Source organism: Macrotis lagotis, chromosome X, assembly GCF_037893015.1.
Source record: "Macrotis lagotis isolate mMagLag1 chromosome X, bilby.v1.9.chrom.fasta, whole genome shotgun sequence".
Lineage (NCBI taxonomy): Eukaryota > Metazoa > Chordata > Mammalia > Peramelemorphia > Peramelidae > Macrotis > Macrotis lagotis.
Window position 1 is genome coordinate 645,390,297 of NC_133666.1, and position 24,276 is coordinate 645,414,572.

General features: G+C 43.5%; 2 protein-coding genes and 2 non-coding genes across 7 annotated transcripts in view; 3 read left to right on the forward strand and 1 right to left on the reverse strand.

The window, feature by feature from the left end:
* PWWP3A (PWWP domain containing 3A, DNA repair factor) overlaps positions 1 to 4,761 on the forward strand; it is a 29,521-nt gene extending 24,760 nt beyond the window's left edge. For 2 of the 3 annotated variants that reach the window (XM_074204562.1, XM_074204561.1), the window contains one exon: positions 1,827 to 4,761. In XM_074204562.1, coding sequence (XP_074060663.1) covers positions 1,827 to 1,893 — 67 coding nt within the window. In that variant the 3' untranslated portion in view covers positions 1,894 to 4,761. The remainder of the gene's footprint in view (positions 1 to 1,826) is intronic. The other variant, XR_012472094.1, reaches the window with a different exon arrangement.
* A 1,071-nt stretch (positions 4,762 to 5,832) lies between these two features.
* On the reverse strand, positions 5,833 to 5,905 carry TRNAF-GAA (transfer RNA phenylalanine (anticodon GAA)). The gene has a single exon. It is a non-coding gene; the product is annotated as a tRNA-Phe (tRNA).
* A 284-nt stretch (positions 5,906 to 6,189) lies between these two features.
* TRNAN-GUU (transfer RNA asparagine (anticodon GUU)) lies at positions 6,190 to 6,263 on the forward strand. Its single transcript has one exon. It is a non-coding gene; the product is annotated as a tRNA-Asn (tRNA).
* Positions 6,264 to 6,450: 187 nt separating this feature from the next.
* NDUFS7 (NADH:ubiquinone oxidoreductase core subunit S7) lies at positions 6,451 to 20,235 on the forward strand. 2 transcript variants are annotated; one of them, XM_074204564.1, is made up of 8 exons: positions 6,451 to 6,628; positions 8,501 to 8,537; positions 9,161 to 9,220; positions 9,749 to 9,866; positions 14,729 to 14,908; positions 15,396 to 15,442; positions 18,066 to 18,154; positions 20,021 to 20,235. In XM_074204564.1, the coding sequence occupies exons 1-8, from the start codon at positions 6,610 to 6,612 to the stop codon at positions 20,116 to 20,118; spliced, it is 648 nt and encodes a 215-aa protein (XP_074060665.1). In that variant the 5' UTR covers positions 6,451 to 6,609; the 3' UTR covers positions 20,119 to 20,235. The 2 variants fall into 2 exon arrangements, with proteins under 2 accessions (XP_074060665.1, XP_074060664.1); XM_074204563.1 differs by lacking the exon at positions 6,451 to 6,628 and adding an exon at positions 6,990 to 7,149.
* The last annotated feature ends 4,041 nt before the right edge of the window (positions 20,236 to 24,276 follow it).

The window sequence follows — 24,276 nt, forward strand, 5'->3', positions numbered from 1 at the left end:
AGTTCATATAGTTAAAGCCTTATTGTGTAATTTTTGAAAATGGATATGTACTTATCCATAACGGATAATTAATCAGCTAAGAGGTTTCACTGCCAAAAATATTTAGCCATTACTGAATTTTTAGGCCAAATAGAATTTAGGTAGACTGAATAACCCTGGGAAATTCTTTTCTTTAAGTTAAGATCTGGATGTTAAATTGCCCCATGAGAACTAACTTTGACTTCCTTTATAAGATAAATGTTAATCTTAGTGAAGAACAACAAAAAGGTGAAAGGGAAATTTGTCTAAACCCTCCATTGTTATGGATAAGATTGAGAAGCAGACTTCTCTATTTGCTTCCAAGCCCTAAGAACTTAAATTTCAATATAGAAGGGTCCTCAGAGGCAATCTAATCATTATTCCCACATATTTGATGGATGATGGAGGCTTAGGGAGGTTAAGAAACTTGGCCCAGGTTACACTCACTGTGAGCATCAAGGGAACTTCACCTTGGTCTCCCCCCTTCCTCCTGAAGACAGTCTGTGGTCTCATGAAAAAAGCATTGAACCTGAAGATAATCTTCTCTTCCAACCCTAGGTCTATGTCATCTATGTAACCTTAGGCTCCAGCTCCTCACTTCTTGAGCCTTCATTTTCCACATCTATAAAATAATGAGAAGGTTGCAATGCTAAAATCTCAAGACCCTCATAACTTCATTCCACTGCCAGCCTTCGCATTACATTGGTCTATTCATTCTCTTCTTTCTCTTGGAATCTGTCCCTGAACTGCTTCATTCAGACAATTTAAAATTTTTTTCAGAGATTGTTTCCTCATTTGGCATGACATGACCTAAATATTCTCAGAAGTTAGAGAGGCAGCTTAGCATATGGAGACTTGAAGCCAGAAAATGTTCATGTGAGCCCTGTCTCTGCTACTTCATAACTTTGGGACTGGGTAAATCTGTTCGATTCCATTGCAGGCAATGGATTGTTTGGTTTTTTAAAAATATTTCTTCCCCTCACCCATGAACAGGGCTGTATACATGCTTAATAAGTGGTTATTAACTTGAAAGTAGGTACACCTTTGCTGCCTGTTTCCTCCTTTATAAAATGGGGATGATATTTGCAATACATATGTGAACCTTAAAAAGTGTGATGGAAATTGTAGTGATTCTTTTATAGGTAATACTTTTTTTAGTTAAATTTTAAATTATGTCTGAAGTAACTATAATGAACTGCTAAAGTAAAGAAATAAGGAAGAGAATTAATTATGATTAATGATTTTATACCATATGTTTGTGGTATTAATCTAAGGAACCATGGAATGAATATATTTTAAACTGGTTGGGTTTGTATATAATATCATAAGATAGAGAGAGATAACCAAATTTGGTTATTGATCCTGTGACCTAAAATGCACATAGAGAACTTTATGGTTCTAAATTGCTTTTCATATTTTAAAATCTATCTTTACTATCTTCCTGTGAAGTTGCTTGCTCTTTATTTTGTAAACAAGAAAGTGACTTTGTGAAAGTCACACAGTTGGGAAGTGCCAGAGGAGAGCTCAAGTATCTGTTTTCTGATTCCATGCCCTGTTTATTTCCTTTGGAATGGACTTCATGAATCAGGAGAAAAATGTTTCCAAGATACGTATTCCTTGTTTGTGTAATGATAAATATTATTTTGAGAAGGTAGTTATTCTTAATGAAGTCATTCAGCAATTATTTTAGTGGTTTATGCTTCTTTTATTGAAGAGTTCGTTTATTTTAAAGATGACACAGTTCATAGAAGAGTTTTAAAATGAAATCTTTGAAATAAAAGAATCCTGACAATGTTTGTTTTCTACAGGGAAAGAGAAATGTTTGATAAAGAACTTTTAGAGAAAAAAACCGGAACTTACATTGTTGAAGACTGAACCAACTTTCCCAGAAATGTCTCCAGATGTGTCAAAAACCATAAGAGGAAACCTTTGTATTCTAAGCTGACTCATAGGTATCGTTAGTAAGAGATCATTCTGTGTAAAATTCTCATTATAAAATTTTTATGGAAATGGGAGCTTTCAAAGTGTTTTTAGTTTTTACTGATTTTGGCTATATCTATTGTTGATTAGGGAGTGCATATCCCTCAGAAGTATTCTGTGGTATGTTTATGAATGTTCAGGGCTTCTTTCCTCAGAAGAACCTTTTACAAAAGTCATCAGTAGTGTGCATTTCTATTTTTATAACATACTGCAGGCCAGTATCCTACTCCTATCCCTTTTTGAAGTTTGAAATTGCTGGCTAATTAATGTCTGAAAAGACCAACACATTTTGTAGCATTTCTGGTTGCTATTGTGTTGTCCTGTTTAGTGTAAATTGCACATTGATTTTTTTTCATTTTGAAAGAAACCACTGCTATCAGTTTATAAAGTTTTTTTTAAAAATCTAGGTTTTGGATATGTAATTCTATAAACATCATTCTTTTTAAAATATTGCATCATTGATATTCAATATGTTGGACTTCCTCTTAATATTCTCCCTGTCCCTTCTTTATATTCATTTTGGGAAGAAATTACCTCTAAGAGGTGAAACCTGATTCAGAGATGTTTTCTTATTACTAACAGAATAACCACATTTGTGTGGACAAGAAAGTATAAGTTGCAGTATTATCATAACTATTTTAAATGGAGCTTTTCCAAGTAATCCATAGTGAGAAAGGATCTATGAATGCTTACAAATCATGCATTTTTCAAGAATGTGTGACTGAATGAAATTATATTGTATTGTCAACCATTTTGATAGCCCCAGGCCAGATTCTCTCTACTTATCTCACCTTCCCATGTGCATCTCCATTTTTTGGCTGTGTCTGAATCTTAACCTGGCAAGCCTTGGTCTCAGGCATTGTGACAGCTAGACTTCATTGTATCAGCAGACTGGTTCATTTGACTGGATCATCCTAGTTTGATCCCAATAGGCTTTCTGGGTAATGTGTTACAGGAAAGTCAAACACTCCTTTTTAGGACTCATCTATATCATTTGATGAGGGATAAGTTAGTATTAGAAACAATTGCATTCTCCATTGTACATTCTCACTGAGAACAGCCATCGATAACTAGACTGTGGAAATAAGCAGCAGAAGCTGTAGATTTAATAAGTTTTGGCCATTCAGATTTAGGAAGGACCATCTTGTTGGTAACAAAAGACTCAAACCAATGAGTAATTCAGACCCAGATAATGAAAGTTTGATTTCTATGGACTTGAAATATTAGGAAAGTTAAATTTATTTTTCAGATTCTTGGCATGAATATGAATGCTAAAATGTTGTATAAACATGAACTGAGTATAATTTTATATCCAAATATGGATGAATTGCAGTCTTCCTATATATGTTCAAATATACACATATATTTATATGTGTGTGTGTTATTGTGTATATTTATATAATATTCCTATGCATATCTTTTTTCTTTAACAGTGATTACGGAACGCTAAAGATTATATTTTTGGATTTGAGATTGGGGTGAAGTGCAGAAAGAAGGACCTATCTATTTTCTTAGTCTTGGTATAGCTTTAGAGTCTTGTGTTAATAAACATGTGAATGTAATTCTAATTGAGTAATAGCACTAAAAATTTGTAACTAAGTTTCTCTTTCTGTTTTTGAGAGGACATAATTTAACGTGCCTGAGTCACGCTAAGATCATTATAAGCCAATGATAACTTAGAATGTGCTCTAACCATTTTCAAAGTGAATTTTTAAGTATACAAGTAGAAAGAGTAATAAATGTGAGTTAATTTCATTGCTGTTTTCTTTATACAACCTAGGGAATATTTGTGCTGGTAAATAGCCCTCCTTCCTTAATGCCCTTGAGTAAAATCAGAGAAGTTTAAAAAGAAATCTCATATATAAGCAACAGATGGGTTTTTTTTAATTATTATCTTCTTTTGCCATTTAATCTGAATGAATTACTTCTAATATTTTTGGTGTTTATGGTACTACTACTAATAAATTCCTGGAATTGGTATATTCAAAGGTCTGAGAGTCAGCAGCCATTGTCCTTCATCTTTTTGACTTTTCTCCACATCCTCTCATCAGTCTCTTCCTCAAGCATAAAGAAATACATTTTCTCCTCCATCTCCATCTTAATATTCCCAGGGAATGTGAATCAGTAACTAGTCTGGATACACAGCTGCAGAGCGATTTACAGATCAGAAAGGATCTTGCCGTGCTGCTCTCACCAGTGTTTGAAATTGTGTACCATATCTCATCCATGGACAAATAAAAAAAAAAAGCCCTCTTCATCCCAAAGCCAAACACAAGAAGAAATGGGACACGGGGAGATAGAGATTTCTTGTATCAAGAGAATAAGCTTTCAATGTTTCCCACAGTGGTTTTGCAGCAGGGGCACTTGTCTTTATATCAAAGCTATCGTTCTTCCTTATGGAAGAAGCCTAGATAATTTAGGTCAATAATATCTTATTTTTAACTTATCATTTCTAGTCTAAATTGGTTAGTTAAAAAGTATTCACCTTGTACTGATACAAATAACACTGACCTTGGAGATAGGGCCAATAACCATTTTTAATGCTGTGCTAAAATTAAATTGCTTTAGATAACAAGGTCAAATGTGTCCTGAGTGTGTGTAAGGACTGTGTAAGGCATCTGTCAGAAAAAAAAATTCTTATCATTTATTCCAGAGTATTTTGATATGTGACAACATTTTAAGTGAAAAGTAATTATCTCTACTGCTCCCAAGTTTATAAGTTTTTATTCTCCTCACTGTAAAAATAAAATTTAATTGATACTGTTTGTTGGAGGCTTTTTTTTTGTTGGGATTGCAGGGTGGGGTGGGGAACCTACTAGAAGAACCAACTAAGCTGGAGTTTTTAATGAGAATGTCAAAGATTTTTTGGTAACAATTGGTGGCAATAACTTTATATGCATTACCTTCATTTGAACCTCAGGCCTATTATTACAAGTAGTATTCTCATTTTATAGATGAGCTAGTAGATGTGTAACTGGTTAAAAAATAAATATTTTCAAGGAAGCTTACTTTAATTTTTTAGGGGTTTTTTGGTAAGGCGAATGGGTTTCATGTGTCCCCAAGGCCACACAGCTAGGTAATTGTTGTCTAAGGGCAGATTTGAACTCAGGTCCTCCTGACTCCAGGGCCGGTGCTCTATCCACTGCACCACGTAGCCACCCAAAGCTTACTTTTAAACACCCCTGAACGTGTTTAATGTTTTATAGGCCATTCATAGGAAAATAGTTTGTAAACTGGAAGGGTCCTCGGAGGCCCTTGTGATCTCTCCGACTTGGCCAAGGTTACACAGGTGTGAAGAGTGGACAGGGCTGGCCCAGGCCCGGGCCAAGGCCACAGGGAAGCCCCCCTGCTCAGACACAGATGGCACTGTGCCGGCATGGAGGGCAAGGCACAGGGAACTGTGAGGTGAAGGCCCGGGCCCCAGGGGACACAGCTGCCCCGGTGGACCGGCCTCAGGGCTGGGGCAGCCTCCCTTGGGTCAGGACCCGGTGGTCAGGGCGGGCTCCCGAGAGCGGGGGCTTGGATGCCCATCTGGGCGATCCGCCAAGTAGCGCCACGCGCCCTCCCGGGCCAGGAGTGGAGAGGCGGCCCCGGCCCGGCCCTCCCCGGGGCCGCCTGCACCGCCTGCCCGGCCCGGTCCGGCCCGGCCCTCCCCGGGGCCGCCTGCACCGCCTGCCCGGCCCGGCCCGGCCCGGCCCTCCGAGGCGCTGCCGGGCCCAGGCGGGCCCCGAGGGGGAGCCTGGGGGCCGGGCCTGACCTCGGGGTCTGCTTCGAGAAGGAAGGGCAGGCAGGCACTGGCCCCCCCACGAGTAAAAGGTGGGCCCCCAAAACTTGTGCCGAAACCCGGGATCGAACCAGGGACCTTTAGATCTTCAGTCTAACGCTCTCCCAACTGAGCTATTTCGGCTGCGTAAAACCCAGCGCTGCCTCTGCGCCTTCAGTCCGAGCCGGCGCTCCCGGGCGGGGCGAGGCGGGGCCCCCGAGACGCCCCCCGCGCCCGCGCCCGCACTCCGGGTTCTAAAGGCCGCCCAGCCCCGACGCCCGGGGTCCTCGGCCCCTGCGCGCGGCCCGGGCCGTGCCCGCTCCCCTGGGCGGTGCCAGGCGCCGCCTCGGACCACGTGCAGGCCGGGGCAGCCACGACGACGGGACGCAGCCATGACTACGGGCTGCGGGAAGGGCTCCCCCAGCTCCGTCTCTGTGGCGCAATCGGTTAGCGCGTTCGGCTGTTAACCGAAAGGTTGGTGGTTCGAGCCCACCCAGGGACGCGGCCGCTTTTTTCCTAACAAGGAAAGATTTCCCAGAAGACCTCGGACTACGAGCCCAGGACCTCGGGACTGGTTCCTTTTGGCGCTCCACAGAGCGAGCGGCCGAAGGCAAGGGAGCAAGAGGCCGGTCGGAGCGGGGCGCCTCGGCGGGCGGGCCGGAACGCGGAGTCGCGCGACCCCGGGAGCCACTTCCAGGCCCCGGGCCTCTTTAAGGAGGGCACCCGCTCCCCTCCCCCTCCGCCATCTTCCCTCCGCGCCGCCAGACACACTTCCGCCGCCCGCGCCCTCCGACCCGGAACGGATAGCGCCGAGCCCCCGGGGAGGTCGTCTGAAGGCTGCGCACAAGATGGCGGCGGCGCTGGCGGGTGAGCGGAGCGGAGCTGGGGGCTGGGGCGCTCGGGGCCGGGCGGGCGACTGGGCACGGGCCCCCCGGCCCACGCCGAGCCTGAAGGGTGGGGGCCAGCGGCGCGGCCCCTGCTGGCCCGGGGGGCCCCCGGGGGGCGGGCCCCGACCCGTGGCCGCTGCGCACCTCGGCCGGCCCCGTGGCCCCGAGCTTCCGATTCTTAGTGAGAATTACGGTTAAATCCGGGAACTCCTCTGACCCCTGGTGACCCTGGCCCCTCCCCCACCGGCCGGGGCGCCGCCCCCTCTGCGCCGTGGCCTTGACCTCCGAGGGATGTGGCTTCGGAGCGTGTCTCCCAGGGACCTGGGGCCCCGCGCCCCGAGCTAATGATGACAGCGATGACCTTGGACCCCGGGGAGGGGGCGCCGAGGCGAGCCCCGGAGCTGGATCTGAGCGAAGGGGTCCCCCAGAGCCGTCCGGGTCCCGTAGCCGGAGAGGAATCAGGACGACTGGAGGCCATCGGGGTTCAGCGACTCGTCCAAGGTCACGCAGCTAGGAAGCGGCATTGGAACTCTTGTCTTCAGACCTCACCGCCCTGTCTAGACGCTATATATGCCCGCACAGAGGACTGGCATTACCACCCGAACTTGGCTCAGAATCGTATGACCCCGGGAAAGTCGTTCAGCCAGCCTCAGTGTCCCCCTTCTCCCAGGGTGGTTGTGAGGATAAAGCAGTTCTTGTAGTTTAGTAAACTTTAAAGAACCTTTTAATGCTGAAATAAGTGGAATGAATAGTACAACTAGTAAGGGCTGCCGATTTCGCACAGCACCCCCTCACGCGTGTGCTTGTCACACCCGCCCGAGGTCATGGCCTTCTTCCAGAAAGAAGGACAAACATCATCTTCATCTTCATCTTCATTAAGTGTCTTCTCCATAAGACTCAGCGCTCTCTCTCCAAACCTGTGAGGTCTGGTCCTCTGTCAGTCTGTGAGGTCCATCTGCCCTCTCATATTATGATCCCCAGTTTGCTTTTCTTGTTGCCCAAATATTTGGGGTTTTTTTAGGTTTTTGCAAGGCAAATGGAGTTAAGTAGCTTGCCCAAGGCCACACAGCTAGGTAATTATTAAGTATCCGAGACCAGATTTGAACCCAGGTACTCCTGACTCCAGGGCCTGTGCTCTATCCACTGCCACCTAGCCACCCCATATTTGGTTTTTTGGCAAGGCAATGGGGCTTGCCCCAGGCCACACAGCTAGGTAATTATTAAGTGTCTGAGGTCGGATTTGAACTCAGGTCCTCCTGACTATCCACTGAGCCACCTAGCCACCCCTTGCCCATGCATTTTTACCACCAAAATCCTACTCAAACCATCCCATATCTTTTTTCTTCATTTCAACCTCTTGCTTGCAAAAGACTAAGTCTGAACGTGTTATTCCTTTTAGCAAACTTTTGCTTGAGGAGCCAAAGTTTAACCTTATGTGACTTGGTTGTACTTTAAATCAACAGTCTTTTTTATGGGCATTTTATACTGGGTTCCTGATTCAAACAAGGTCTTCCTTGAGCTTATACTTAATGGGGAAGATGGTGAATATAAATTAGAATACACAAGATGAAGAAGAGAACCATTATTAGGGGATCAGGAAAAGCTTCCCCAAGGAGGAAATACATGAACTCAGTCTTGAAGGAAATCCCTTTGCAATTCTATCCTTGTCATTCTCTTCCCATAAATCTTCCATAGATCATCTACCCATGTGCTGAAAGCCTTTTTCTCTCTAGATCTTTTAACAGTTTGGGCCTGATGATAATTATAATATTGTAATTAGTTTTTGCCTCACTTGCAGTAATTAAATTGGCAGGCTATTAAAGTTCTTTTTTCCTGTGGTTTCTGCCTACAGTTCCTCGCCTGACCCGTTATGGATTGTTTAGTTTTCGGTGAGTACTGTGGTTTCTGATTTTTGTGGTGATTTTACCAACCAGAACAATACATTAGTTTTCTGGGAGTAGAAAAGGAACCAGAATTTTAGATATCCAAGAGAATTTGGCAGTCTCCACATTTTATAGCTAAGGAGAACTAAGATCCTGAGGGGAAATGACTTGCTTGCCCAGTTTTACACCTGAAAGTCAGTGAGAGTTCTCTTGGCACCAGGAGAGATTCAGATGCAAGAATGTTGAAGGGGTAGGCAAGAACTATCTTTTGGCTGAAACTAGTGATAGCTATGGAGGGGAATAGGAGATGTCAGGACCATAAATATGAAACTTGGGCTTTATTTCTAGGCAATAGGAAGCCATTGAAGATGATTGAGCAGGACAGAGAACATTATCAGAGCCGACCTTTAGGAAGAAGTGAAATCAAACCAGTCATTTCCTCTTCTGTGCCTCAGTTTCCTCATCTTCATAATTAGAGAATTAGACTAGCTCAAAGAGAGACCCTTTCTGATTTTAAATTGAATCAGTCCATCTCTATAGCATAGACTAGATATAGGGAGAGAATAATGAATTCAGCTATTCCTGTGTTTCTTGGTAGGATATGATATTGAATTTTCTCCTTTGAACAGATCCAGCACAACCCTTCAGGCTCAACTGCTCCATCAGAGTTCTGTGACAGATGCAAGCAGGTAAAAGGTAGCTTCTTAGGAGAGGCCTGTTCATTCTTCCTGTTCTTCTTTTCCAAGAATTTTCCATGAGCATCATAAGTTCTCTTTCTATTATAGTGCCCCAGGACTGTTGAGAAAGGGAAGAGAAGACTCTGTGGGAATTGGGGAGGAGAAAGTAGTGAAATAGATTTGCATTGAACCATTTACCTTTCCTAAATCCCTTTACATTCAGAATTATTCATTCACAATTTGTTAACTGCCTACAGTCAGTTCTCTGTCAGAAGTTCATATTAGAATGTTTCATCTGAGGTTGAAGGACTCTCAGAGTAGAGCTAAAGTTGGGCCTCCAACTGGGTTGGGGACTTAGAAGACCAAGGTTGGAGCAAGTGCCCTTGATCTTCCCACTATACACAGATCTCCTAATTTATAGTCTGGTTCATGTTAGCAATGTGTGCCAGCTTCAAATGTTTCTTGTCTGCAGTGTCTTGATTTAGGATTCTTTCTATTGATGTTGTACATCTCCTTGTGTGTTATGTCCCCCTTTCTCAGCCCAGTCCCAGAGGGAAAGAAGAGTGGGGCAATAGTCCCCAAATCCTCCTCCCTCCCAAGCAGCAAGGGGGAGTATGTGATCACCAAACTAGATGATCTGATCAACTGGGCCCGAAGGGTAAGTCACCACCAGATGAGTCTTCGAAAAGACCTGAATGTCCACAGCAGGCAAGGCACATGGAAACATGGAGCAGAGAAATCTCCACCTAGACCAGACTGGTAGAAAGTGACACCTTCCCCTTGCTTAACCGAGGCAGCGAGGTAGTGTAGAGGATAGAGTGAAGGACTTATGCCAGGAAGATGTGGGTTCTAATCCTACCTTAGATGTTTACTAGCTGTATGCCTGTGGCAAGTCATTTCTTCATAACCTCTCTTAGCCTTAATTTCTTCTCTGTAAATGGGTATAGTAATAACACTTCCCAGGATTATTTTACAAATAAGATTGTAAATGTTAAGTACTGTGTAAGCCAACATGAATGTATCTATTAACTATAAATTAAATGAAACGTGTCCATATTCAGCATAGAGTCCCTGCTTCTTCCATGGGGGCAAGTGTGAGAAAGCAAGCCATCACTGTCTGTCCCATTCATTGAAGAAAACTTACCAAGCCAAGCATAGTTCCCTAGTTCACAGTCCCTAGCTCCTGCCATCAGCCCATTAGTTTGCCTTTAAGGATCTCACCATTCAGACCCTTTGAATCCACTTGTTTGTTCATAAGAAGAGCATACAAGATTTTGTCAATTCCTTTGATCTATCAGACTAGTAACCCTGTCCAGAAAACGGAAATATTGAGTTCATCTATTCCTGCTGAAGCCATGTTGACTCTTGTGATCACACTTCCTTTTCTAAATGTTCATTTATCTTCCCTTAATAACATATACTAGACTTTTTTTTCTGGAATTGTAATCAAGCTTAGTGTCCTTTAATTTGTAGCATCTACTCTCTTCCCTTTTTTGGAAAATCAGGATGTTTCTCTCTAGGCCTATGCTACCTCTCTTGTAGTATCATAATTAGTTTGGGCCCCTCCTTTTGCCAATGAAGAAACTAACTCCCAGATGTTAAGTGACTTGCCTATGGTTATATATGCAGTAAGTTTGAGAGGTGAAATTTGTGCCCATGTACCCTGCGCCAGAGTCAGTGTTCCTCCCATGATACTCTGTTTTCCACCACCTGTCAGACTTGACGGTGGCTTTGACATGTCCTTTGTCTGGACCAGGTGACTGGCTGCTTTCTCACTCTTTCCTGACTTCTTTGGATTATTTGCTCCCCTGACAGTCCTTTTTGTTCTGTCCTTTTCAGTCCAAGAACTCCTCCCTTTGCAGAGGAAACAGAAACAAAATACCTCTCTCCCTGTTCTCTCTCTCTGCAGCTGTTTATCAAATCATCTGTCCTTCAACCTCCAAGGTCTAGAAGGTGTAACTCAAGCTCCGTCTTCTGTCCTTGCCAAATCTCCACCTGCTGGAGCTCTCCCTCCCTTCCAAGCTCCTGGGGATTTAATCACTTGTATCTACTTGGATTTAATCACTGTGTATGGACTTGTCCCCCCTCCCCATTTCAGTAGAGATTGTTTCATCCTGTGGACTTGGATCCCCAGGGCCTAGCCCCTAGTCTGCCAAAGAGTGGAGCTTAGGAAATGCTTGCTGTTTGACCTGATTGACTTGATCATCCAAGCAGCCGTTCCCATTCTTTCTTTGTTCCCCTTTTCCCCAAAACACTTTTAAAAATAAAATTGTCTTTTTGTCCTTAGCTTTCCTTATCAGTATTTGCTCATCTCCCAACATTCTTTTTCCTCCTGATGGTATTCTTTCAGGACTATGCCATGATTTTATATTCATCCTCTATTCCCTGCCTTTGTTTCTATTTTCTGTCTGTGACTTTCAAAAATCCAAGTTGACCAATAGAGCTCCTTGGGCCTTCATTTGATCTTTTTAGACAATATCTCCTTTCCTAATAATCAGAATTTTTTCTTTGTTTTCCATATTTCCTTTTTCAGACCTTCTCACCTTTCCTTTTCTGATTTTACCTGTAGCAATCCTCCCTTATCATTTCTCAGAGTCCTTTGAAATCTGTTTTTCCCAACCAAAGTCACATACCACATAATGTCCAAGTTTCCTTCTTTGTCTCACATTATCAGATGGAATAGTTACCTTTCTGTGATGTTCCAGCATTTCCACCCTAGCACTCATCCTCTACCTAGTTGGAGAAATCCAGATCCAGAATAGACATTCTCTCCTTTGGTGCTTCCTCCTTTGAAGGATGAAATCATTCAGATAAGCCAGAAAGATTGTTACATGCTCTGCTTTCAGCAAGGAGGGTGACCCCCAGCAGAGGCTGGACCCATTGAGAGCTCCAGTTTTCCTATCTGCTCCTCCAGAGTCCTTATGATTCCATCTCCTGAACTCTTCATCTGGGTCTCCTCTCTGCAGAATATTCCAATCAGACTTCTGTTGCTATCTTAATTTACCATCACCCACATATTTAAATCTTATTTCCCTTATGGTTCCCTAATTTTCTTGTTTAAGTACATCTTATTGCTAATAATAATGCTGCATTTCAAAGTTTGCAGAGCTCTCTATGTGTGTGCTATCTCTTGGTCCTCCTATCCTGGGAAGGTAGTCATTCTTGTTTACATTCTACAAAGGAAGAACCAAAGGTAGAAGAGGCTGAGTGGCTCAGGTGACTCAGAAGCAGGATTTGAACTCCCTTCTTCCTTCCTCCAAGTGCAGCCTTCCCTTTCATCCTACAAGATTCAGGGTCTTTATCCAAAACCTCTGGAGATCAAATTCGCTTTCTAGAGTTAGGATCTTTAGTTCACCTTGCTTATTGCCCATACATTTCTGCCACTGAAATCCTACTCAAGTCATCCTAGGACCTTGTTTCTCTTACTCCATTCCTTCCAGCCTCCTGAACAGGAGAGAAACCAAACATGAGCTTCTCTTTACAGACCTTTGCTTGGGGAACCTTATGCCACTTTATTGTATTTTAAATCACCAGATACATTATGATGCTTTATAACCATCTTTTCATCTTTATGAAAGAATAAAGTCTTAATTCATATGGAATTTAAGCAGCTAGACAATGGTAGTTAGAAAAATAAATTTTTCTAGGCTTTTCTTTTATGAAAGAAAACTAAATCAGGAAATTATTCAAAAACCATCCCCTGGAAGCTGGCATATATTGGATCCCCTACCCTTAGCCATACCTATAAGTTATATTGGAAAAAGTCCTGAACTGGGAGCCAAGACACCTGATTTGTGATCCCAGACCTTCCCCTAACTTGTGTGACCTTGACCAAGTTTCCCTCTGGGAGCCTTAGTTCTTTTTCCATAAAATGAGTAAGTTGGAATAGGTTCTTTCTGAGGTCCCTTCTAGCTCTGGTAGTCTGTGATTCAATGAATTGATAGTCCTTTCAAATGAAAATGAATGTTCAAAGCATAGCTGAAAAGAAGGAATTGGTCTTCTCCAATCCTACCCCATCCCTTTGCTGGAAGACAAGGAGGCCATTTGCTACACATATTTTCAGACTTCTTCAATGTATTGATTAGTAATGTTTTTTTTTCTCCTTTTCTTTTTTTGCCTTCAAAAATACCATTTGTTATACTGGATGGCTCTGGGAGAGGGAGGATTCTGGGGAAAACTATAGTGATATTAAAAAAAAAGAAGAAGCAAAAGACATCAATGAAAACTTTCTTTTTTAAGTGTTCAGAACAGTGACCCTGAGGACTTTCAGGAAACTCAGTCAACAAAGGCTTTGTAATTTAGTGGAAAGAGATGGAAACTTGGAACCAGTGGATCAGACTTCATATTCTGCTCTGCTGCTTCCTAGATGTGTAACCTCTCATCACCCCAGGCTGGAGCCAGCAGGTCACTTCTTGGGGCCTTTGTTTCATCACTTGATAAATAAAGATGTTGGATTTCTGATGTCCCTTCTAGTCCTGTGATCCTTTACTTATTGAAAGGACTTTGATATTTTAGGTGGAATTTTGTTACTAGAAAAATGTTTTATTTTTTGTTTTTGCTTAACTCTGAGTTAAACTTGAGAATCCAGTTAATCAGAATATCCCCACACAGTTTAAGTTGATCAAAATTTTAATTTGCAAATTAGTGTATCTTCTAGGTTGAGATTTCTTCAGAAAGAGGAAAACCTGCTTTCTTCATGTCTTTTATGTGTTCTAAAGTTATACCAGCCCAGAGTGGGAAGGGAACTCCAAAGTCTAACCCAACTCCTGGCCTAATACAGGAATCCTGTCTTGCTTGAGAGTCTTTGAAGTCACCTCTTCTCCTGTTTTTTCCTTGTTGCAGAGATTTTTTGGTGGGGCAATAGAGTTAAGTGACTTGTCCAAGGTCACATAGCTAGTATCAAGTGACTGAGGCCAGATTTTAACTCAGGTCCTCCTGAGTCCAGGGCTGGTACTCTATCCACTGTGCCACCTAGCTGCCCATGGTTTTTGATTTTTGTTTTTTTCTCCTTTTTTTCTTAACCAATTATTTCTACTTCATTGGGACCCATATAAGATTTTCTTGACAAAGGTATTAGACATATTCTAATGGCAAAGTTATTAAAATTATTTCTCCAGCTCATTTGACAGATGAGGAAACTAAGGCAAATAGGCTTAAAAGACTTGCCCAGGGTTAGTGTCTAAGGCTGGATTTGAACTCAGGTCCTTCAGATTCCAAGGATGGCACTCTTATCTGCTATGCCACTTTCTCCTTTCAAATAGCTCTTAATTCTTAGGAATTTCTTTCTTATAATAAGACAAAATGTATATCTCTAATAGAGTATGACAACTTCCCTCACCCCTAAGTGATCCTAGTCTCAGAATGTCTAATTTATATGGGAATCAAAACATTGCCCCGCCCCCCCATTTGTGCCTTCATTCCCTACCTCATCAGCATGTGTTGTTACCTGAATTATTGTACAAGGCAAATCCTGCCTCACTTAAGGCAGTCATGTTAAATTTAGCTTTTTCCTCTCTTTAGAGTTCTTTGTGGCCCATGACCTTTGGGTTAGCATGTTGTGCTGTGGAGATGATGCACATGGCAGCTCCCCGGTATGACATGGATCGGTTTGGGGTAGTGTTCCGGGCCAGCCCACGTCAGTCAGATGTGATGATTGTAGCTGGCACTCTGACCAACAAAATGGCCCCCGCTCTCCGAAAGGTAACCCCTCCTCCTCACTCCTTGATGCTGAGAAAGCCAGAAATAGCTGTCACACTCTAAGGAAAGAGGTCCAGCCTTATTGGAGTAGCATAGAACTGCTTGAGAAAGGACCTGATGATTGCTATCTGGATGTTTCTTACTTTCTGTGGTCTGAATCAAGGAAAAAAACGGGATGCATGAGAATGAAAAGATCCCATTGAGAGAGCTGCAGAATTCCAAGCCATTAAAATTCAGATCCAGATTGTGACTTGGGCTCCAGCCTGGGGTGATAAGATCGGTCTGGGTTTGTCAAAGATAGTGAGCTGTAAGAGACCCCCTGTAGGCAGAGGAGGCTTTTTATGACCCTGCCTAGCCTTCCACCAGGTATTCCTGCCCCCCACACACACCCAGTCCTTAATAGAGACAATATCATATGAAACTCTAGTAAAGCTGAAGTGAATTATGCAGGGAGATGACAATAAGGTGGCTGGCTTTGTCTGTTTTCCAGGTGTATGACCAGATGCCAGAGCCTCGTTATGTAGTCTCCATGGGAAGGTAAGTGAAGAGTGCATACTTTTTTTGCATTTCTTTGTGACCAGAGTCTGAATCCTGGATGGAACAAAGCAGTGTTCATGCCAGTAGCATGAGCCCCTGGTCCCTGTCTTAAGAAGTTTTCTCACTGGGGAGTCTAAGAAACACATAACAGAATGATATCAGAGTGTGAAGTAGTGTGGCAGGTTATAATGAGAGTGAGAACCTGTACCTGATACCAGGGCATCATCAGTTCCACACCTGTGAATTTCTCTGAAGTGATGGCTCCAGGAAAGACAAATTAGAAATAATCCCCAGGGCCAGAGGTGGGAGTACATAAGGATGTGGAATTAAAGAAATATTCTAGGAAAGTAAGAAGAGAGGCCTTCTGCTGTATTAGATAACGAACCAAATGGCATGTGAAGGATAGGACTGGGGTCAAGAGAGACCTAGGTTCAAATCCTGCCCTGGACACTTACTGTGTTAATGGTAAGTCAATTTAAACCTCATGGGTCCTGATTTGTTCATCTGAAGAATAAGAAAAAAAAGTATTTGAATTATCTTCCTGGTGGGGCTGTTGTGAGGAAAAGGCCATGAAAACCATCAACCCCCTCTCCCTCCAATAAATGTGAGACCAGTTATAAAAAATCACTGCCAGGAAATGATAGAAGGCAACAGAGAACGCACAAAGGATGCTGTGCATCCAGAGAAATGTTAGTTGGGAGTCATTTCAAAGGAAGGACCTTGTCAGAATCCTCTCCACAAATAATAATAGACTTGGAGAGAGACTCAGACAGCTTGAAACGAAATAAGAATCTCCTTAGGGAAGGAGACATTTCTTAGGGTCACAAGTGTAGAAAATGTGCCAACCAAAGCATTTGCCTTAATGGATATCCAAAAATTCATGCTGGAGAGAAAGCCTACATATAGAATAGCCCCATGCTGAAATCTATCAACTATGGAGGAAGGGAGCAGGTGGGGAGTGCAGAAGGAGCTCAGAGCTTAGGAGCCAAAATCCCAGGGTCTGGACCTAGTTCTAACAATTAACTGCATGCATGACATTGAACCAATCCCTGTTCCCTCTGGATTTCAGGTCTCCCTCTATAAAATGAGGGGGTGGTATTGATGATCTCTGAGGCCCTTCTCTAGCATCTTGAGTCTTCCTGTGGGCTTGGGCAGGGAACACTTTCTGGAGGCACTTATGTTGAAGTTGGACCAGGAGCATTTGTGATTAGACTTAAGTTCTTGAAGAAGAACCCCCAAGATAGGCAGAGGAAGTCAAAGTCTGGGAGATTGACAAGATCATAACTTCTGATAAAGCTTAGGAATTCCAGCGCCCCTTCAGAGAGCTTTCATGTTCATGGGAAGAAAAAAACCAGGGAGAAGAAAACCCCATTTGCATCATTTTTAAATCACTCTTCCCTGGAGCCCTTTTGTTGTCCTGTTTGCTATCTTCTCTGTTCAAGAAAGAATCATCTTTTTCTTCTGACCTTGGATAACAAGAGTTAATGAGTCCAGGGTTCAGTTCATACCAGTCCCATTCAACTTCCCAAAAAACTAAGAGTTCCATATCTAGGTGGGAATTGGAGTTGCCAGGGACAACTTGTCCCTGGGCTAGTAGAGCTTGTCCTGCTTCTGTCATTGGGAGCAGTTCATAGAAAAGGGGGAAGGGGTTCCCCCTGGGGCAGAACTCTGCATCTCATTAGATAGGGTCACTGCTTTGCTTGGTTTGTTTGGACCAGGTTAAGAAAATGCACAAGATTTGGTGATAACAGCTGAGCACAGCAGATTAAGTGATATTGAAGAGAACAATTTGGCAAAGAGTTTGTGTCCAGGACCAGGAAATATTTTGAGAAAGGTCCAGTGGAACCTGAGAGAGGCATGAGGAAACCCTGGACTATCTGGATTCTTCCAAACACAGAATTGCTTTGGGAAAGCCAGCTCTGTTAAGAGTGTAAGCTCCTCAGCCCCTCTATCCCTCTGGGCAGAGGGTAAATCCTCAGGGAGTCCCCAGGGTGACTGCTCCCTGGAAAAGTTCAGGTTTCTTGGAGCTTGAGCCATTTTCCTCTAGTCATCCATGAAGGCTTCTGTGCCCAGGAGTGAAATTGCCTCCTGGGCAAGGACAGTTTCTGGGGCATGCTCTGCATGAGCTGCTGGACTCTGGTGTAGGTGAAAACAGCCTCAGGAGGGCCCATTGGGCAGCATGAGAAGGGACTCGGGTTTGAAGACAGGAGTGCCTCTTGGGACCCTATTCTATTCTCGTCATGTGACTGCTTGCTCCATAATTCCTCTATCCTTAAGTTTTTTCAATGTGAAATTGTTACTAATAATAATAACCACATCTATATGAGGCATTAAAACTTGCAAAGCACTTTATATGTTATCTCATTTGAACTTCATAGAACAATTCCATGTTGTTGTATTAGTTATGGGGGAAACGGGGAGACAGGTAAGTGACTTGCCCAGGGTCACATAGTTAGTAAATGTCAGACAGAATTTGAATTCGGCTCTTCTTGACTCTGGCCACCTCACCCATTATACTGGTACTAACTACTTCACATTCGTAATGTACAATTGCTTTGTATAACTGAAGTGCTCTGGGAATTGTGAGATAATTCTCGTTATTCTCTCTTATTTTTCTTAACAGCTGTGCTAATGGCGGAGGATATTACCACTACTCATACTCGGTAGTGAGAGGATGTGACCGCATCGTGCCCGTGGACATCTACGTCCCAGGTAAAGGAGCCCTTCTGTAGCCTCCTTATTCCAGAGTCCAGTTCTGCTGCCCAATGTGTCATAGCTCTGATGGGTTTTGTCCTTCATTCTTGAAGAAGACTATGACATCAGGAAGATGATGCCATGAAAGCACATAAATTGGATGTGAGTGAGGGGTGGGTAGTGCCTAGTCACCAGTCTCACTTTCCCCTCCAGAGCCACCTGGGTCCAGTGACCACATACGAATCACAATTGGAGATGGCCCCAGATGTGAGGCAGACAGAGTTAAGTGACTTGCCCAAGTTCACACAGCTAGTGAATGTTAATGAGGCTGGTTTCGAACGCCTGTCTATCTGACTCCAAGGCCAGTGCTCTTTCCATTGTACCACCTACCTGGTAGAAGGGACACGTGAATGACCCCAGCATCTCCCTCATACTGTAATTGTTACAAGTGAGGAAACTGCAAGAGAAGTGACTCTCAAGGGGTCAGAGAGTGAGGTATAATTACATGGGAATACAGATAATAAGCTTAATTCTACTGCAAACTTGAGAAATTTCTTACAGGTGGGCTGCTTTTGACATATTAGAACCTTCATAATTTCTCAACAGTTTCTTATATTGTGGATATAGCAGTATTTACCAGCTAGCTTGTCATTTGCCATCTAAAGTCAGGTACCTGATCTTAGTATAGTGGTATATAGTAGAAAGAGTGAGGAATTTGTCTTTTAAGACCTGGATTCAAATATTTACTTTGCTATTTGCTAGTTGTGTGAATTTGGACAGCCCCTCCCCATTCAGCCCAGTTTCTTCATCTGTATCATGATGGCTGGACAAGAGGGTCTCTAAGGACCCTTGCAGCTTTAAGTCCTGTGATCCTCTCAGTACATCCCTTACCTTCTGTGGACTGAAGGATTCTGAGTTCCTTTCTAACTCTTGTTGGGTACCCAATACCTGGGTCCAGTTGAAATTCAGAAAAAAAAGCCCAAAAGGCTTTCAAAGCTCCCCATATTGATGTCAGATGATCTTATTGGCCTTCCTCAGAGCAGAGTCCAAGGGTCCTCAGAGAGGCTGCTGCCTCTTACTTAAAGGATTGAGGATCCTGACTCTGCCACTAATATGTGTGTGTGACCCTGGGCAAACCTCAGCTCCCTCCTCTTTAGAAGGAGCTTCAATCCTCTGTTCTCTTAGTCCTTTAACCCCTCCCTTCCCACCTACCTTGATATGAAGTCCTCTTGGGTGACTTCAGGGATCCAGAACCAGGAAACCACAGCCTAAGTCAGTCACATGCGTAGTTAGCCACAGGCATTGGAAGCCACTTGGTGTAAGTTCACTGGTGTTGCTGCTGGTGGAGGCTTGAGGCCAACCGAGGCATGGGAGGGAGAAAGCAAGCGTTTATTAAAGCCCCCATTCCATGGGTTGAGAACTTTACGAGCATTGTCTTATGGAAACCTTCCCACAACCCTCTGAGACAAGGTACTATTAGTATTCCCGGTTTTTAGGTTGGGGAAACCGAGGCAGGCAGCTTCAGTGTCTTGCCCAAGGCCACAGCCAGTGTCTGTAGCTGGATTTGAATTCAGATCTTTCTCACTTGGGGAAAGCACTCCCTCCACTGTACCACATAACTGTCTTTAGATAGAGGAAAGGAGAAGACAAAGTATGGAAATGAGAAAGAAATGTGGAGATGAGCTGATGTCAATTCAGCTGCCTTGTAGTGATTGTGCCATGATTGTGTGTCATCTGTGCACAGAGTCCTAGAGAAGCTGGGTGTCCCAAAGACTTAGGGAGTGCCTGGGTAATAGAAGACCTTTAGTAAAGAGGAGTCCAGCATCTGGGCTTCCTCCTCTCCTGCCTGCCAGGTTTAACAGCCTGTGGTGTGTGTCCTTTCAGGCTGCCCGCCCACAGCAGAAGCATTGCTCTATGGGATCCTGCAGCTCCAGAAGAAGATCAAGCGCGAGAAGAGGCTCAAGGTGTGGTACCGGCGGTGACGATGGCCCCTCTGGGCAGGACGCAGTTATGGGGCTCCTGGCCAGGCAGGGACCGGCCCCTGTTTGTTTGTGATCCCCTGCTGTGTGAATATCAATAAAGTGCCCATATTAAAGCCATTGTTGTCTCTGCTTGGTAGTGAGAGCACCCTGGATTGGTCTGTACTCTACTTTAATTCCATAGGGCCTCAGTTTCCCCATCTATAAAACGGGGCCCCTCAGAGCTCCCATGAGTGTATACCAAGGCTTAGGTGGATGATAGGCTGTATGATATAGAGGCAAGACCATGAGGTCCATCTCCTGTGACCAGACCAAAAGCTGAGTTGTTCCAGGGAAGCCATTGAACAAGCATAAGCCAGTGGGGACTGGGTGAGGTGAAAGGAAGGAAAGGCATCCTCATCACTGGAGGGTCAGTGATGTCTTTGGCATTCCCCATAATCTTCACTGTCCTAAGCATGTAGAAGCACGTTTCCCTTCACCACCACCTCCCCATTCCTGTTATACTTAGGATGTCCAAGGCTGCTTCATATTACGTGTAGGAATTAAATTTTTATCACAATCATTTTTATGTATACTAGTACTGCTCACTTTTAGGAAATACTGAAGTGAAGAATCCTCTGACTTGGATATAGGAGGTGCTCAATAAATGCTTGGTGAGAATGATGGAGAGTTGCTCTATTTCCTCATTTACCTGACCTGAGAGTTGCAGTACTGCAGTCCTTACAGTGACTTGCTTGCTCTAGTCCCCAAATTCCAGTAAAATGAGTGTGAACCTGAAGATCTCTCTGTCTGCCCTCAAAGAATCCTTCCAGCTCTCAGCATCTATGCTTCTTTCTGATCTTCAACCCTCTCCTCACAAATGGAAGAGTTGGCCAGATTTTTGGATGTGCACATTGGCTTAGAACAGGGAAGAAGGGGGCCCTTTTTATAGACCCACCCTCCAGAAGTCCTTTTATAGAGGGAAGACCATTCTTTTTAGAACAAGAAAAAAATTACCTAGCTGGGTGACCTTGGGCAAGTCATTTAACCCCATTTCTCAGAAATAACCGAAAACAGTTCCAATTTTTCTTTTAGAACTATAGAGTATGTGTTCTGAGACCTGGTTTCCCCAGGGGTATTGGGCTGAGAAAGCCTCATGGAAATAACCAAGGAGACTGGGGAGTTGCAAGAGTTGGGTTTGAATCCTTGATCAAGTCCTTTCTTGGAGTGCTTCAGATGGATCCACGAACCCATAGATATGGAGGACCCCATTCACAGCATAGCCCCACAATCCCTCCATTTATCCTACCTGGCTTTTGTCCATTTCTGCCCATAAATCCTCCCTGAGGTCTTTCCTTGGGTTCTTTTAATAGTTGGAGATACCAGTGATGACTGGCCCATTTTCTCAGGTCGGAATATCCTTGAAGTAATTTATGCTGTCCACCCCACACATGTCATTATCAGTCAGATGCAGCAGCCTGTGATTGTACACACCGCCCACCACAGACATGCACCAGCGTCTCTCCATTGCCTTTTGGCGTCATGTGTAACTGATTCTTTCAAGATCATGGTGCATTTTATAATTTGTGACTATGTAGCATCACCTGAAACCTATTAGGGATGAAATAAGGTTTTCCTGGGAAATAAGTCATGCAATTTTGGAAAGAAATCATCCAAACTGATCTCAATTCTGAGTCTAGCTTATAAATATACTAATGGACCAATTCCATGGGAATAACCAACCCACTGTTAGGTTATAATCCAGGCCCTGTCTTTCACTCTTACTGCCTGTCTCACAGGGCTATTTTGAAGAAAACATAAAAATAAAGACCATCATATCCTCATTAAACCTTGGCCAGAGTAAGAGGTCAACTTTTGAAACAGCCCTGTGGGAAACTCATTGACTACTAACTTTTTTTGTTGTTTGGTTTTATAAGTTTTTCAAGGCAATGGGGTTAAGTGGCTTGCCCAAGGCCACACGGCTAGGTAATTATTAAGGTTTGTCTAAGGTCAGATTTTAACCCAGGTACTCCTGACTCCAAAGCCATTGCTCTATTCACCGTGCCACCTAGCTTCCCCAACAACTTTTTTTTTAGGCTTTTTTTGCAAGGCAAATGGGGTTAAGTGGCTTGCCCAAGGCCACACAGCTAGGTAATTATTAAGTGTCTGAGATCAGATTTGAACCCAGGTATTCCTGACTCCAGGGCCGGTGCTTTATCCACTGCGCCACCTAACCGCCCATGACTACCAACATTGTTAAGAGACCTCATCTCTAACTTGGCATTCAAAGGTGAACTCTGCCAAGAGAGAAAGGACCCTGCCAACCTAGGGCTGTTAGAGAAGGCTGGAGATGTGAAACAGGATTTTTGACATGACCTAGCTAGGGGGAAGTCAGGAGTCCAGATTGCAGCCTGCTATTTTTGTCATGTTTCTAATACAAAAGACCATGGGGGAGCCTGGGTATGGCAAGCTCAGAGGACTGTGGGAAAGGCCTTATCTTTCTGCAATGTAAGCTTTGTATTGTTTAATTTTTATTAAGCCACTATCTGTTCATCTTTTTACCTTTCTCAAAGTACTTTGCAGGCTCCCACAGTTGTAAGACCTCAGCAATTCCCATTTGAATGTCCATTAATTTTGTAAATGGTTCAGACCATTCTTTTATGCTCCATCCTTCCTGTAAAGCATCTTCACCCTTTGCTATTGCTTTCCCAAGATTATAAAGTTTTGCTCTGAATAACAGCAACAAGGTATTCAAAAGTTCATGTTAGAAAATTACAAAGAAACACAAATGGCCTAAAGATATGAGAAGACACCTCCCTTCATGACTAGAAAATCAAGTATCTTTTCATATTTTTAGCTGATTTTTTCTTCTGTATTACTTTCTTACTTAAAATTATTCTTCATACCCAGCAAAACTGAACATCCTCTTTCAGGGGAAAAGATGGATTTTCAATGAAACAGGGGACTTTCATCAAACTTTCCTAACAAGACGACCAGAGCTGAACAGAAAGTTTGATCTCCAAGTACAGGACTCTGGTGAGCCATAGAGGGAGTGGAAGAGAGGGACTAACTGAGGAACTTGATGATGTTGGACTGTTTGTATTCCTGCACGGGAAGAAGATACTGATAACTCATATGAACTTTCTCATCTATAAGAGCTGTTAGGGGGCGGCTAGGTGGCATAGTGGATAAAGCACCGGCACTGGAGTCAGGAGTACCTGGGTTCAAATCCTGTCTCAGACACTTAATAATTGCCTAGCTGTGTGGCCTTGGGCAAGCCACTTAACCCCGTTTGCCTTGCAAAAAAAAAAAAACCTAAAAAATAAGAGCTGTTAGAAGGAGCATAAATAGACAGGGCACAGGAAGGAGCAGAATATGATGGTATGATGAGCCATGGAGAGTGGAAGAGAGGGACTGAGGAACTTGATGATGTTGGACTGTTTGTATTCCTGCACGGGAAGAAGATAGTGCTAACTCATATGAACTTTCTCATCTATAAGAGCTGTTAGAAGGAGCATAAATAGGGCACAGGAAGGAGCAGAATATGATGGTATGATGTGGTAAAGGGATGGAGTCAAAGGGCAATGGGGGAAAAGTACTGGAAGGAAGGAAAAGGAGATGAAGAAGCTGAGAGATTTCACCTAAGAGTCAAAAAAAGGCTTTTTTCAATGGAGGGGAGGAGGGAAGGAAAGGGGGAATTAAGTGAGCCTTCATTCTCATCGGAAATGGCTCAGGGAGGAAATGGCATACACACTTAATAGGGTGAGGAAATCTGTCTTGCGCTGGAGAAAGATGGGAGGGAAGGGATGGGATGAGGGGGAATGGGGGGAGGGAAGGGGGAATAGGTGACAGAAGAGAGGGTACTCAGATGCAACACACTTTTGGACAGGGCCAGGATGAAAGGAGAGAAAGAAAATGAGAGTGGGGAGGAACAGAGTGGAGGTAGTTAGTAATAGCAACTGTGAGAAAAATATTGAAGCAACTTCTCTGGTGGATTTATGATAAAGGAACTCATCCCAGAGATAGAGCCATTGGAATCTGAACACAGACTAAAGTACAATTTTTTTTCTCTCTATTCTTGAGGTTTCCCATCTTCTTGGGGGGGGGGGAGGGGGTTTATGTTTATTCTTATGTTTACACTTACAACATTCAATTTACATCAATGTATGGCATGGAAGCAAT